The sequence below is a fragment of the Panthera tigris genome, chromosome A3 (assembly GCF_018350195.1).
Source record: "Panthera tigris isolate Pti1 chromosome A3, P.tigris_Pti1_mat1.1, whole genome shotgun sequence".
NCBI classification, from domain to species: Eukaryota; Metazoa; Chordata; class Mammalia; order Carnivora; family Felidae; genus Panthera; species Panthera tigris.
Genome location: NC_056662.1, coordinates 117,648,982 through 117,662,574, shown reverse-complemented (window position 1 = coordinate 117,662,574; position 13,593 = coordinate 117,648,982). Strand labels below are relative to the sequence as shown.

General features: G+C 54.6%; 2 protein-coding genes across 5 annotated transcripts; both read right to left on the bottom strand.

Moving 5' to 3' along the window:
* Window positions 1-388: 388 nt before the first annotated feature.
* On the bottom strand, window positions 389-1,224 carry UCN (urocortin). The gene is made up of 2 exons (XM_007088897.2): window positions 1,115-1,224; window positions 389-861 (listed from the first exon to the last, which is right to left on the bottom strand). The coding sequence occupies exon 2, from the start codon at window positions 846-848 to the stop codon at window positions 468-470; it is 381 nt and encodes a 126-aa protein (XP_007088959.2). The 5' UTR covers window positions 849-861; window positions 1,115-1,224; the 3' UTR covers window positions 389-467.
* Window positions 1,225-2,037: 813 nt separating this feature from the next.
* MPV17 (mitochondrial inner membrane protein MPV17) lies at window positions 2,038-12,268 on the bottom strand. 4 transcript variants are annotated; one of them, XR_001511006.2, is made up of 9 exons: window positions 12,223-12,268; window positions 11,649-11,723; window positions 5,034-5,149; window positions 4,721-4,813; window positions 4,531-4,626; window positions 4,241-4,273; window positions 3,950-4,002; window positions 2,313-2,957; window positions 2,038-2,129 (listed from the first exon to the last, which is right to left on the bottom strand). XR_001511006.2 is itself a non-coding variant. In XM_007088894.2 (8 exons), the coding sequence occupies exons 2-8, from the start codon at window positions 11,716-11,718 to the stop codon at window positions 2,888-2,890; spliced, it is 531 nt and encodes a 176-aa protein (XP_007088956.1). In that variant the 5' UTR covers window positions 11,719-11,723; window positions 12,223-12,268; the 3' UTR covers window positions 2,038-2,887. The 4 variants fall into 4 exon arrangements, 2 of the variants coding, with proteins under 2 accessions (XP_007088956.1, XP_007088957.1); XR_001511007.2 differs by having other exon boundaries at window positions 2,038-2,400; window positions 2,493-2,957; XM_007088894.2 differs by having other exon boundaries at window positions 2,038-2,957.
* Between the last annotated feature and the right edge of the window lie 1,325 nt (window positions 12,269-13,593).

The window sequence follows — 13,593 nt, the reverse complement described above, 5'->3', positions numbered from 1 at the left end:
GGCGACCCCACCATCATCCCGCCCTTCTCCCGATCTGGGATCATTTGGGGGGGGCGGAAGTGGAATGACCCCTGTAGGGCACGGGTTCGCTAGCCCAGTGCCAAGGGAGGAGGGTCGGGGTGGGTGCGACGGCACCGGGACTTGAGTTCCTGGGGGCGATGGAGACATGGGGCCCTGGCTGAAAGCCGTTCTGCGGGAGCCCTCATGCAGCATCTGGTTCCCTCCCGCCGGCCCGGGAGGCCGCACTTTGCCCCGGGCTCCCATCCTGCCGTGGCTCCCTGCGCCCCACAACCGAGGCCAAAGGCTCTTCAGCACTTTTATTAAAAACTGGTGACGCACAGAGTGCCCAGGGCATCCCTGGGCCGCTATAGCCCGGCGGGACTGGGTCAGTTCCGGTCGCGCACGTCCCGGCCCAGGGGGTGGGGGAAGGGGGTCGAGGTTCTCGTGGCCGCAGACCCCTCCGAAGATCACTTGCCCACGGACTCGAATATAATGCGGTTCTGCTCGGCGCGCTCCCGCTGACTCTGCGTCCGCGCCAGCTCCAGCAGGGTCCGCAGCAGGTGGAAGGTGAGGTCAATGGATAGCGGAGGGTCGTCCCGTCTCGGCCGCTCTCCCGCAGTCCGGGGTCCCCATCCTCCCGGCCCCGCGCGGCGCGGGAAGCGCTCGGCCAGCAGCAAGAGTAGCGCGCGGGCCCCGCCGTCCTGGTTCCGCGCCCCAGGGCTCCAGCGCAGACTCGGGTCCCGGACCCCCGCCACCGCCGCCTCCGGGCTCCACTGGCTGCTCCCCGGGCGCAGCGCCGCCAGGAGCAGCAGCGCCGCCAGCAGCGCCGCGCGTCCCACCTGCCTCATGGTGCCGCCGGCCCTGGACACACAGGCGTAGCGCAGGGTGAGGTGCGCCCGGGGCAGGTGGCGCCACTCCCCTTCCCGCGCTCATCCAGCTCCCCCGCCGGGCCCCTGAGGCTGCCGCCCGTGCCCACAGCCTTCCCTCCAGCCGCAGCCCAGCCGAGCGCCACCCTGTCCTCCCTCCGTCCCTCTGAGCGAGTCGCGATGGGTGAGCTATGCGACGAGTCCGGGTGCTGAGGGAGTCAGGGCAGATGCTCCTCCGAGCCACTCACAGGTTGCCGGAGAGCGTCTGCACGTTGCAGGACGGCGCTCCAGTCTCTGTCCCCCCGGGTGGGCTGAGGGCGCCTTGGGGAACACGGGGTCTGTCCCGGGACCGCCGCCAGCCTTATATAGCTCCCGGACAGCTCCTACTGACGTCAGCGAGGAACATGCACTGATTGTAGAAGCAATGACGGCCGCAGCCTCGAGTCCGGCCGCTTGCGAGACCCGGAGGGGCGCACCTCAGAACCAGAGACTCTGCGTTCTGGCGTCAGGGCTGGAAGCGGCCCCAGATTTAGGAGAGCGAGAAGCCGGCGGGGCTTAACGACTGCGCTGGGAGCCATGAGAGAGAGAGAGAGTCCTCTACCTGCCTGCAGGGAGTAGGGCGATCCCCAGATCAGACCAGTCAGGTAGCCAGTCTCCCGTGGTACACAAAAGAGAGGCTGGACCGCTGGGCTGTCAGTGGCGCCCACCCTACTGTTTGCCTCTAGAAGGGGCCGGAGGCACTGAGAGGTTGTGCTGCTCAGACCTAGCCCCTAGCCTGGCTAGCAGTTCCGCAACCTAAGGCGATCAGGAGCACAGCTGGCTCCCAGCTAGGACTCTGGTTACCACCCCAGAGGCAGCAAGGCAGGCGGGATTCTTGATCTTATTCCAGCCCCGTGGTCTAAATTCTAGGGCAGTCTAGGTGAGGCACCATTAAAAGGAGGGTCTCTGGCCTCTGGGTGCTTTCAGACCACAAAGGTGGGTCGATCTACTGAGTTTGCCCCATCTACTTCTGAGTTTGCCCCAAAGTGGTATTTTAGCTATGTGAGTTTTTCTTCTGGGAATCACAGCCACAGTATTACAATACCTTTGACCTCCAGTTAAGATCACTTAGGAAGTCGGGGAACCTGTCTCAGTCTCTTCACATTGCTACAACAAAAATATCAACTCGGTGTCTTATAAACAAACATTTATTTGTCACAGTTCTAGAAGCTGGGAGGTCCAAGCTGACGGCGCCGGTTCTCTAGTGAGAACCCACTTGCTGACCTGCAGAAAAAGTACCTTCTGTGTCCTCACATGGTGGAAGGGGTGAGGGATCTCTCTGGAGCTGCTTTAGAAGGACATTAATCCCTCATGACCTAATCACCTCCCAAAGGCCCTACCACCTAATGCCATCACTTTGGGCATTAGGTCTTTAACATGAATTTTGGAAGGGATACAAACATTCACCTATAGCATGTGGGTTCAAGTTTCCACTCTGCCACTGGTTGGTGGTACGGACAGGTCACCTCACTTATATGGACCTCGGTGTGCTCATCTGTAAAAGAAGATCAGGGTTGGTGTCTCTAGACTTCTTTCCAGCTCTAGAAATTCTTACTGCCCCATAGGTTTCTGCTGCGTCCTACTCACCGCTTTTGCAGGTTTTAGACTACATATTTAATAGCATACTTCTGGAGGCACCACATAAAGGGTCTTTGGCCCCCAAAGAGCTGGAGTTACTGTAGGGCTGGGAAGGTTAGAGAACAGACGTGTCTCTGAAGAGTGGGGGGTGAGTGGCACTGCTGGGATATGAGTATAAATGAAGGTTGACAAGACCATACAGCACAACGAACGTTTATGGTGGTGGTTGTACAAAACCATTAGAAGGGTTTTAATGGTTTCAAGAGGAGGCGGGTGCAAAGCCCATTAAGTTCTGAGTGGCACGGAACCCCAGGAAAGCTGATGTGCCCACTCTGAGGAGGCTGTCTGGTGGCTCCAGGGTCAAGCGGCATCCCCGCAAGTGCAGGCAATGGAGTGAGGCGGGCCTAGAGCCGGTGAGCCTTCCAGGACAGGTAGGAATTCCAGAGAACAGCCACACACTGGACAACGGCCAGTCTACGGAACAGGAGGGGCGGCGTGAGGATGGTGAAGAATGGGGAGCAAGCAAGGGGGCGGGGAGAGCTAGGAAAGTGCAACAGAAAAGGAGGGCTTGTCTCTGAGAACGTCCACATTCAGGTCTCCTTCCTTCAGCCCTGGAGGGACGTGTGGCTCAGACCGGAGGATGAGCAGGCTGGGGTCTGGCACTGCCCCAGAGCTCTGTCTGCTGGACAAGAGCCTCAAAGTTGAACACCCTCATCTTGCCAAGTATGGCTCTGATTCACTCCTGTCCAGGCTCCTTCTGACTACACGTGTCTGTCTGTCTTATACCAGCTGGGATTTTATCTTCCAAAACTGCGCTGCCTGCCATATAAAGTGGCACCTCCTTCTCCTTATTGTAAATTTACCTTTCTCTAGTTTCAAAGAGTGTTGCAAAGACTCTAATGTTGAGAATCTGCTCCCCAATTCTTCCTTTAAGCTATGCTATTCATGTCAATGTCGACTCTGTCCCCTCTGAAGAGTTCATATTTTTCCCTGTTCCCCAAATCCCTTCACCCCCAATAGTTTCAGCTACTCACCTTGAGTTCCACTATATTTTTACTGTGGTTTCAGCAACTACCGTTATTACTAGGGTAAAGTAATACCCTGCAGTGGACTAACCTGGCCAGGTTCCCACTTGGCTCTTCCGTCTACCTTTCTGTCTAACCTAGGCTGTTGCCTCCCACCCCCACCCCAGGCACTGTCCCTGCAGATATGCCATCAAAGGTGGGAGCTCAGGTGGGAAGGAGACAGGGCTGTGGAGCAGGAGCCTCTCCAGGAAGATGAAAGAAGGTCGGTGGGCAGGTGCTGGGACAGGCTCTGTAATGGATAAGAGGTTCTGAATAAAATGCTTGAGAGTGTGAGGCGCTGTGGCTGGGGCGGTGTCCTGGGAGGGTCTAACGTGATTCAAGGTTGAAAGGAGAATCGCCTCGTGCATCTTCCTTGATGGGTGGGGGCAGAACCTGTCTTACCTGTAATGAAGGGGGACCAGGTAGAAGTTGGCTAACTGCACAGCAGGCCAGAGCTAGAAGAGAACGAAGGTAAAGGTTGGGGGAGTGCCTCCATCACCTGACCCCCGGACTCACTGCCTGGTCTTACTCTGACTTCTGCAGACAAGAACAAAGTGAGCAGCTGAGTGAGTGCTTCCCTGAGTGTGGCGCCCACTCATCCCAATGGAGGGGCTTCTATGTCAGGAGGACCCCCATCCCGGGCACGTCTGGACTCAAGAAAGCAGGACGGGCAGGGGCGGTGTCATCGCTTACATAGTAGTTGGTGATGAGGGCATCAGGATAGTCCTGAGGAGACAAAGAAGGAACAAACTGACCCTCGCACTTACTTCCAAGCCGCCCCCGCCTCCTAGTCTGCGTGTTACACCCCACACAAACTTCTGTTCAAGGAAGTCTGTGCCACACCCCTCAGCTCCTCTTCTCCAGAGCCTGGGACTCTGCCCGGACTCGCACCTGGCTCGTCCCCATGAAACCTGCCTCGTTCCCCTGGGACTGCCGGGCTGCCGGCCAGAGACCAGAGGCCGCCCCACACCTGCCCAGCTCACCCGCCGTAGCTTGGCCCAGTTGTCCTGGGCTGACAGTCCGTTGAGTGCTCCTACCAGTGGGAGGAAACAGCCTAGAAAACAAGGGGCAAAGCCCCCCTAGGGGAAAAGAATTAAAGGTCTGTGAGCACCTCAACCCCCGCCCACCCCCAGCACCGCTCACCCCTCCTGAGCCCCTTCTCCTTCGGCTCACCTGATCCAACAGCATCTTCTTCAGCGCATCTACCTTGGTGGTGCCAGGGACGAGCCGGTCCAAAACCCTGTACCAGCCTCCCACTACGGGGCCCTGAAAGCGAACCCCGGGGAGGAGAGAGGGTGTGCAGTGAGGGAAGCACTTGGCTTTTGCATCACAAAGCTCCTCTCTTCAAGGATTAGAAACCAAATCCCAGTGGAAGCGCACACTCAAGGTTGGCTTAGATGGAGAGAGGCCAAGGGAAACTAAAGAATGACACGGAACTAAGGCCACCGTCCGATCCTCCAGCAGCCCGGCTGTGGGCGGAACTTACCACAAAGCCACAGCCCACAGAGACCATGGTCAGGGTCCGGCCAGTCTGGTGTTCCCGCAGACCTCGCCTCTCCACCAGCTGCTGTGAGATAATGTCACCCAGGCCCATCAGGGACCCTGTGCAGGGTACACGGGTATTGTCAGGACACTCCTGGACATGGGCTGCCATTCCAGGTAGGGAAGTGAGTCCCTGAATGAGGCTCTGACACTCTGAGCCCAAGAGACTAATTCTGGGGCAAAGAGCCAGTCCTTCACTGCTGCTTCGAAACTCTCCTCTCCCAAAGATGGTGACATCTCCCCTGTGTCCTGTTAGAAACTGGGATGAGCAGCCTTGATCAGGCCAGGGCCCATGGACTCTGCACAGAGTAATAAAGGGAAGTCCCAGTCAGAGACTGCAGCTAGAGGAAGGAGAATTTAAGGTGCTTGGGGCTGAGAACCAAGGACGATCAGAATTGGAAAGGCCTTCCAGATAATCCCATCCAAACTCCTGCTTTACAAGGTATGGAAATGAAGGCCTGGGACCTCCTATAACCAGTAAGGGGCAGAACCAAGGCAAGAACCAGGTGGCCTGATTCCCTAGACAGTGATTTTTCCAGAACGCCACAATACGAAGAGATCATGTGTAGAATGGTAAGGAACCCTGGTTTCTTCCCCCCAGTCCAAGGCAAGACCCTGGACAATGTCCTTCCCCTGGGTCTTGAGGTCTCTACTTGTGGATAACAGCAAAAATAATTCTTTTTCTAAAACATGAGTGTTTACATGGTCCCATGCGGGAAGATGAGTGGCTGAGCTGGTAAGAGTCCCCACAAGGAGGAGTCCTGGCTACCTCCTAGCACAATCAGGTAAACCCAGGCACCCCCATTCACAACCTCAGACTGAGCTGACAATAGATATTATAGCCATTTCTCTCCCAGGCCTTTGTACCTGCTTCCCCTTCCGGCACTCACACAGACACTCCGCTCCAAGCAGCCTTAGTCAGACACCCACACCCAGAAACTGAGACAGAAATCGTCACTGTTTACAGAGCCCCCGTCACTTATGGTGGCGTGATGGTTCCTAGCGAACACACACACATAGGGTCACTCGGGAGTGACTGTATGACCTCCAGCTTGCCCGTCCATCTCACTGAGTAATGAGGGCCCCCCCTCCAGTCCCATAGCTACCACTGTCCCTGTGCCCTCAATCAGCACTGGGCAAACACATTCTTTAACCCTATTCCTTGGTCCAGAGCTGGCTCTGACGTCCACACCGGCTGCACCCTCACTACTCTTCCTCTGCACCCTCTGCAAAGCCCTGCCCCTGAGCAGTCTCGTCAGAGGCAGCTGAAGAAGGCGCAGGGCCGGGGCTGTGACCCGCCCCCCCCCCCATCCCACGGGTGACGGCACTCCCAGGCCCGTGGAGCAGCTCTGGGACCCCCAACAAAACCATCAAGGCAACCTCTCTCAGAAACTCTCAAAGTGGTGGAGGCTCTTCCCAGAACATGGCTAGCCACAGCCTCCCAGAGGCCAAGGACAGAATCCTAGACATCTCTGTTCTCTTATCCCCTGCCACACCTAACCAACAGGTCCGCTCTGGGAAAGGCATGAAGAACTCCAAGTGTGAGTGCTCCCCAGAGTAGCCCAGCCCGCAGGACCACGTGTCAGGCTCAAGGTGTGAGGACAGGTGGAAATGAAGGCTTGCTGCCCGCTCCCTGCTCCACGCAGTTAGCACTTATCTCCCTACGCCCTCGCTCACACCCCCCCAGGGAGGGGTTGCTGCTGTGGCCATGCAGAAAGGGAAGGGGACCCTGAGAAGCCCCAGAGAGGGTGGAACAGAAGGCAGTCACTTCTTAAATGAAGAGAGTAACAGTCTGACCTTCTACTTGGGCAAGCTGTTTAACTTACAAACGGCTCTCGCATATTCGATCCTCACGAAAGGTCTGGGATGTAGAGTCACACCTCCATTTACCATCTTTGAGGGCTGAGGTGATTTGGTAAGGAGTGGAGTTGGGGTGAACCCAGGCCTTCTCTCAAGAAGGAGCAGGAAGCCGGGGAATCACGGCAGGGACTGAGACTTGGGCTCAGGGGTCAGCGGGTGCCAAGAGGCCCCTTCGGCTGCTCTGCTACTCGCAGGGGGTTCCTGCCCAAACAAGGCCCCAAAGGCTGCACATCAAAGAGACTTCCTAGACTAATGCACTTCCTTTCTGTCTTCTACTCCCCAGGAGCTGACCCTCTCTGTTCCTTGTCCCCTTGTGGGGAGGGCAAGCAGCAATCTCCCTGGGTCACAAGAGCCACAAAGAGATGAAGGTGTGTGTTTCACTCTTCGTGGCTCGCCAACAGTCACCCAACAAGCTAACGGCAGAGCAGGAATGAAAACCACAGTCCTGGGAGCCAGCAGCCTTTGAGAAAGATGGCTTCCAGGCCCCCAGACCACGCTCATGGAACCCGAGGGACTCCTGAGCAAAGGGCAGCGGCGAGAGGCAGTGGGCACGTAGCTCTGTAGCCCCTGCCAGCTCTGTCCATTTCAGACAAAAAACCGTGCCCAGCAGTTCCTCCTCTGCCCACAGATCAGAAGGACTCTGGGCCTGCAGCAACTCCAGGGAGGTGCAAGGCTTTGGTCTGAGCACAGAACAAGGCCTGGTCTCTGGGCCGAGAGAATTTGAGCAAGAAGAGCTGACATTCAGGTTCCTCATTCCACCTTCCCCAGTGCAGAGCCCAAGCAGGCCCCCACCAGGTTCTGGGAGGCCTCCTGGACATACTTGGTTGATCTAGATCTTTCCGTGCTCTGGCTCCCCTTTCCTTGGATTTGTTTCCAGAGGGTCAGGGCAGAGATGTGAAGCCCGAGCCCTGATGGGGCAGGGTGAGGGGCTGCCGGGCAGTGATGCCCCAATGCCAGGCTGGGCGTGGAGCCCAGCAGGCAGACGCTGGCGCAGGTGTGACATCATGCCCCTGGGTAGGTGCCAGTTCTCATGCCGTCACTCACCACCGGATTCAGCGGACTGAGGGGGTTGGGGAGAGGCTGCCTCTGAGCAGAGATCTGTTTGGGACCACCCCCTGCCCACTAGTGGAAAAGCCCCAACTTCTACATCCTCGTCTTAATTCCCCACTTGCCCCACTTTGTTCCCCTCCTGGCTTTTGTGTATGGGGTCTTAGAGGCAAGAAAATAAAGCACTAATGGAAGATGAGAAGGCTGAGTGAGGGGCAGGAAGCTGGAGTGAGGAGCAGGAAACGTGTCCTTGAGCGCAGTAGGCCTGGGGCAGCAGGTAGAGCTCCCGGCATGGGGCCGGAGGTGCTGTAGATACACTCCTCCCCAGAAGTCTTCCACAATTAAATAGCTGCCTGGGCCAGGGGCTTGGTCTGACAGAGCCCAGAGGCAACTGAAGCTGGGCAGAGAGAGGGGAGAGTGTGTCCTCTGGGACTGGGCTGAATGCTCTCCGCACGCCTGGCCCGAAGCCATCCTACTGCTAGAAAACGAGACAGAATGGAGGGTTCTGAAGCTTTGTCAGGTATGGAAGCCCAGACCAGCTGGGGCTACGCTCCGCAGTCTAAGGCCCCAGCGGTCTTGAGTGCAGAGCACCGCACTGGGAAGCACCTTACGTTCCAATGCCAGCTCTACCACTGGCCATGGGGACCTCAGTGCACATCACCCCTGCCCCCTGCCTGCTCTGTGGTATCAGGGGCTGGACTGGATGCTCCAATGCCTTTTGAGCCCTCACATCCTGCTGGAATTCAGATTCTAGGGAAACCAGTGTCTGTAGAAGCTTGGCTGTCTCCATAGCAGGACTAGAGTGGCCGGAGATGGATGGAGCTGGGCCCCGGGCCCACTGGAGACTGGAAGGGCCCTCCAGAAAGGACGGGAAAAGGCTGACTCAGACTCTGCACAACACACTTCCCAGGCTGCTCTGTTCGTGACTCTGGCTTGGCCAACGCTGGGGGGTATCAGACACTTCTTTTGAACCATTTCAGATCTTGATTCACTTATCCCTTACTCCGGCCACTACTGCGGCTCAACCTGATCGATCCTGCCTCAGGCCTAGGTCATATCTGGGGCTGTGCTGTTGATGCTTTACCTGGGACCATGCACATGTGATCTGGGGGCGCACGGGTATTGACATCCCGTGTGGCAAACATTTGACCAATGTGGGGTGAGAGCTGGTGGGTAAAGGATTCTTCTTGTCTCCAGAAAAGACTATTCTCCCATATAGTTCTAAGAGGCATTTCAAAGAGCTTCTCGGTCCGTTTTAAGGGATGAGGAGACACACGTCCTAAGCAGTATGCAATATGATCTTTGTACTGGCTCTCCCTCTTCCCCTGCAGGATTAGTTCCTACTCCCTTACAAAGTACCTGCATCGAAGCCCCAGGCTCTGCTATTTGGAGAGCCAAGGGTAAGATAGTCACCCATGATCAAATTTAAGGCAAATGGAACAAACTCAGCTGAAAAACCACTCTAAAAAGAATAGCTTGTCATTTAGGGTTGACAACACTCATGGAAAGGGCCAAGTCCAGGAGGCTTTATGTCTATTGAACCTTTTTTTTTTTTTTTTTTTTTTTTTTTTTCAAATTTCTAAAGCCTTTTCACAGAGATAACTCCTACACTGACTCTGTGAGGTCATATAACTAAACTCAATTCCTAAATAAGGAAACCGAGGCTCCAAGAGGTTTACTGACTTACTTGCCTGGTTCACGCAGCTACTGAGTGCTACAGCTGAGATTCAAAACCTGGTCTTGGGGCGCCTGGGTGGCTCAGTCGGTTAAGCATCTGGCTTTGGCTCAGGTCATGATCTCACAGTTTGTGGGTTCTAGCCCCGCATGGGGCTCTGTGCTGACAGCTCAGAGCCTGGAGCCTGCTTCCGACTCTGTGTCTCCCTCTCTCTCTGCCCCTCCCTTGCTCACGCTCTGTCTCTCTCTTTCTCAAAAATAAACATTACCAAAAAAAAATTTTTTTTTAAACAAAAACAAAACCTGGTCTTCTAAGTCCAAGTCTGAAATCTCTCTTCTGTTTTCCAGTGTGATGAGCTATCCCATGGGACCTTAGGAAGCACGGTGCAAGGATCTAAAAACAGCTCGATGAGCTCAACCCACCTCTTCCCTTCATTTGTAGTTTGATCCAAACACATTAGCAGCAGGGAAGATGTCTGAGAAAAGTGCTACCTACAAGGTGCTTCAGGGCTGTGCGGAGACGATGCAGGTATAGAGCCACACACCCAGACGGAGATACAGGGCTCCAGCACCCCAGTCCCCTCACACACATGCACTTGGGCCCCTCTGAACTCTAGCTCCTCCCCTTGTCAATTGCACATCCCTTGGGAAGGGAAACACAGGGACTATCCCTCCCTCTCTATTCTTGATGGCCAGGAGGGGGAACCTTCCTTCCGGCTGTTAAGGGCCCTGAGGGAGTCTGAGGCTGGCAAAGGGCCCAGCGTGTCAGTCCCCATCACAGCCACACAGTCCAGCATGAGTCACCACGCGCGCAACCAGGTGAGTCATGCAGGCTGACGGACACTCTGAGGACAGGACGTGGGGTGGTTGGGCACAGAGGTTGGAGAAGGGCCCGGGGAGGGGCAAAAGCGTCCAACCCTTGGCCAGTCACCCGGTGAACTTTCTAGTGCTGATGTGGGCTATTCCAGTAACAAGACTGCTGTTCCTCCCTGGCTTTCATAGCTTGCCGCTCCTCCTGACAGTCTTCGTTCCAGAAGCCCATGGTCCTCACTAGAATCCTGTTCCCTTCCTCTAAACATAGGCAAGACCCCATCTTAACCTGCTCACTCTTGCACTGCTCCAACAGTCATAGACCTTCTAGTCCTTCCCCCCCCCCCCACTATAAAACTTACTTATCTCTGTGCCATCTCTGGATTTCTTAGCTAATGTGCAAAATAAAGATGGTAACAAATGCAGGTTAAGTCACTGGGTTGCCTTTGTGAGGTTGTTATCCAGTCACTGGATTTGGAGTAAACATAAATCCTTGATTAGTATATGGTTTGGGGATATATAAATAGGTAGTAAAACTATAAGAAAAGCAAAAGAGTTGTATAAACAAAACTCATGAAAATGGTCCTCTCTTGGCTATACAAGTCAAGTTAGGGATAGGTGCTCAAGGGGTCTCGAGCTGGGTACTGATACAAAAGTAATCAGTTTTAATACTATTTAAACTGTACACACGTCTTAACTATTCTTTTGTATGCTAAGATACATTTTACCAAAAAAAAAAAAAATACCACAAAGAAAATAAACTGGGGTAAAAGTCCTGATCCCAGCAATTAGGTGATTTAATGCAGACTCTCAGATCTTTGTGGTGACCCTATGAGATAAATGTGTCTTGAAAGTGTTTTGCACACTGTAAGATGTTAGAGGAGCGTTTGCTATTGTTTTCTAAGTTAAGGCCTCCTGGAGCAATGCCTTTATCCCAAAGGGATGACTCCTCAGCTTTCTGAGGACTTTCAGATCCTACAGCTAGGCATACCCTTTCCTTAAGAACAGCCTTGGGGACCCACCTTCCCAAAGACTGGGGACAACTTGGGATGACAGACAGCTAACCCTTCAAGGGTGCTGAATAGAAGCAACTGAGGGAGGTGTGGTGGGGAGAGCTTTTGCCTCCCAAATCAGCCTGCTCTGGCTCCACTCAGGTCTATTCACTCACCAGCTGTCAGGAACTGTACTTTCCACGGGTGAACAGTCAGGGCTCGCTGGTATGCCCGCCAGAGTGCCATGATTCCTGTCAAGCCAAGAGGAGAGGGGGGTTACCCTCATGGCCTCTCCCCACAATTAAAGAGACGCTTGACTTTCCGTTGTGCCCACTCCCTCTCCCCCTCCCGCTTCCAATATGTCCTAGAGGGGCAGAGGCCTCAGGAGGGATGCTTCCTGGACAACTTCCTGTTATAGGGATCATCTTAGGCAATCAGGTAATAGAAGAGGGCTGTAAGCGGCTACTGAATGTCAGTGGCAGCTACCAGCCACCCCATCCCCCGCCCTGAAGCAAGGCCACCTGGGGACCTCCTTCCGTACCGAGACACGTAAGGACAGTTTGCTCAGGCTTTCACCCAGAGCTTGGTTGGTCCCCTGAGTCACTCTCGGTTGGAACCAGCCCGCATCCTTCCTGAGTCCAACCGGAAATAGGGCCTATCATTCCCAGGCCTGGAAGAGGTCACAGGCGCCTTAGGCGCTCTCAGCACGCGATGCTTTGAGCCCGGGACGGAGGATCACCAGCCACTCACCTGCGCTCGCGTCCAGCCCCTCACGTGACCCGACAGGAGGCGGGACTTCCGCCGCAAGCCCCGCCCTTCCGCCCGGCTGGCCTCCAAGCTTAACCCGGCTCCCGGGGCTGGAGTGTGAGTGGACTGAGCCACAAACACCCGTGGAGAAGGGCTCAGCTCTCAGTCTGTGAGCAAACCCTTTTCCAAGTGTGCGCCCGGTCTCGGTGAGGGCCCCTCCTGCCATGCTTCCCACCTGACCCCTGCCTCCTCCTGACCCCTCTCCCGTGGCCCGGGCTTCTCAACCTGGGTAGACCCTCACTGCTCCCGCGCCCCGGAACTGGCCAAGGTGCTGACGCCTTGCCCAATCTCGGGCATCAGTTTGGAAACATAGTTAAGTGCCTGTGTTATTTTTTCATTGTCCTTGGGTTGTTCACTCGCCTTGATTGTGAGCTCCTGAATAGGTGAAACTGCGTCTTGTTTGTATTTGCCATCCTCTTAGCACCTAGTTCAGTCTTTGTCCACGACGGGCCTTTAGAAATGCTGCGCAGGGGCACCTGGGTGGCTTAGTCATTCTGGTCAGGTTGTGATCTCACGGTTGGTGAGTGGTTGGTGAGTTCCAGCCCTGCATGGGGATCTCTGCTGTCAGCGCGAAGCTCTCTGCGGATCATCTGTCCCCTTTCTCTCTGCCCCTCCCCCACCTACACTCTCTATCTCAAAAATAAAAAATAAACATTAAAAAAAAAAAAAAAAGAAAAAGAAAAAGAAATGCTGCGTAAAGAGGACTCCTCCCTGGAAAGCACAGGATTCCAGAACCTCAGAAGGTCTTTACTGGTTCCATAACTAGTGGTCTCTGCAGCCTTGGTCAGTACTAGAATTTAAGATTCCTCATCTGTTGAACTGTTTTTCAAACCCTTCAGTTTTAGGGGTTTATAAGACGTTTTGGGGGATACCACCACAGGTTCTTCTTTACCTCAGCTTTTAAAATGTATTTCTAGGAAAAGCCATTTTTAAACAAAGGGGCCCACAACTAAAAGTGTTTGGAAGTCAATAGATTTGGTGATTTCTTAATCCCTTTCCAGCTCTAACATTCTAAAAATTTGTGAATGTAGTGAAACATCCTTTCTAGGGTGGTGGAAACTATGACCACGTCCCTGGCAGTACATTTGTCAGGCTGGCAGCCTTTAACTATATCCAGGGAGCCCACACTTCAGGGAGCAGCCATACGGGACTCTTTCAGGCTATCTGGCTAGCTCTAGCCCGTTTACTCAATTCCTATATGATTAAGGCAGGGAGAATCCTGTTACAGCTACTGGAGAAACACAATGAGGAAGCAAGATAATTGGGTGTCACAAATATTTAACTAAAGGCTCCTATATACAAAACACTGTGCTA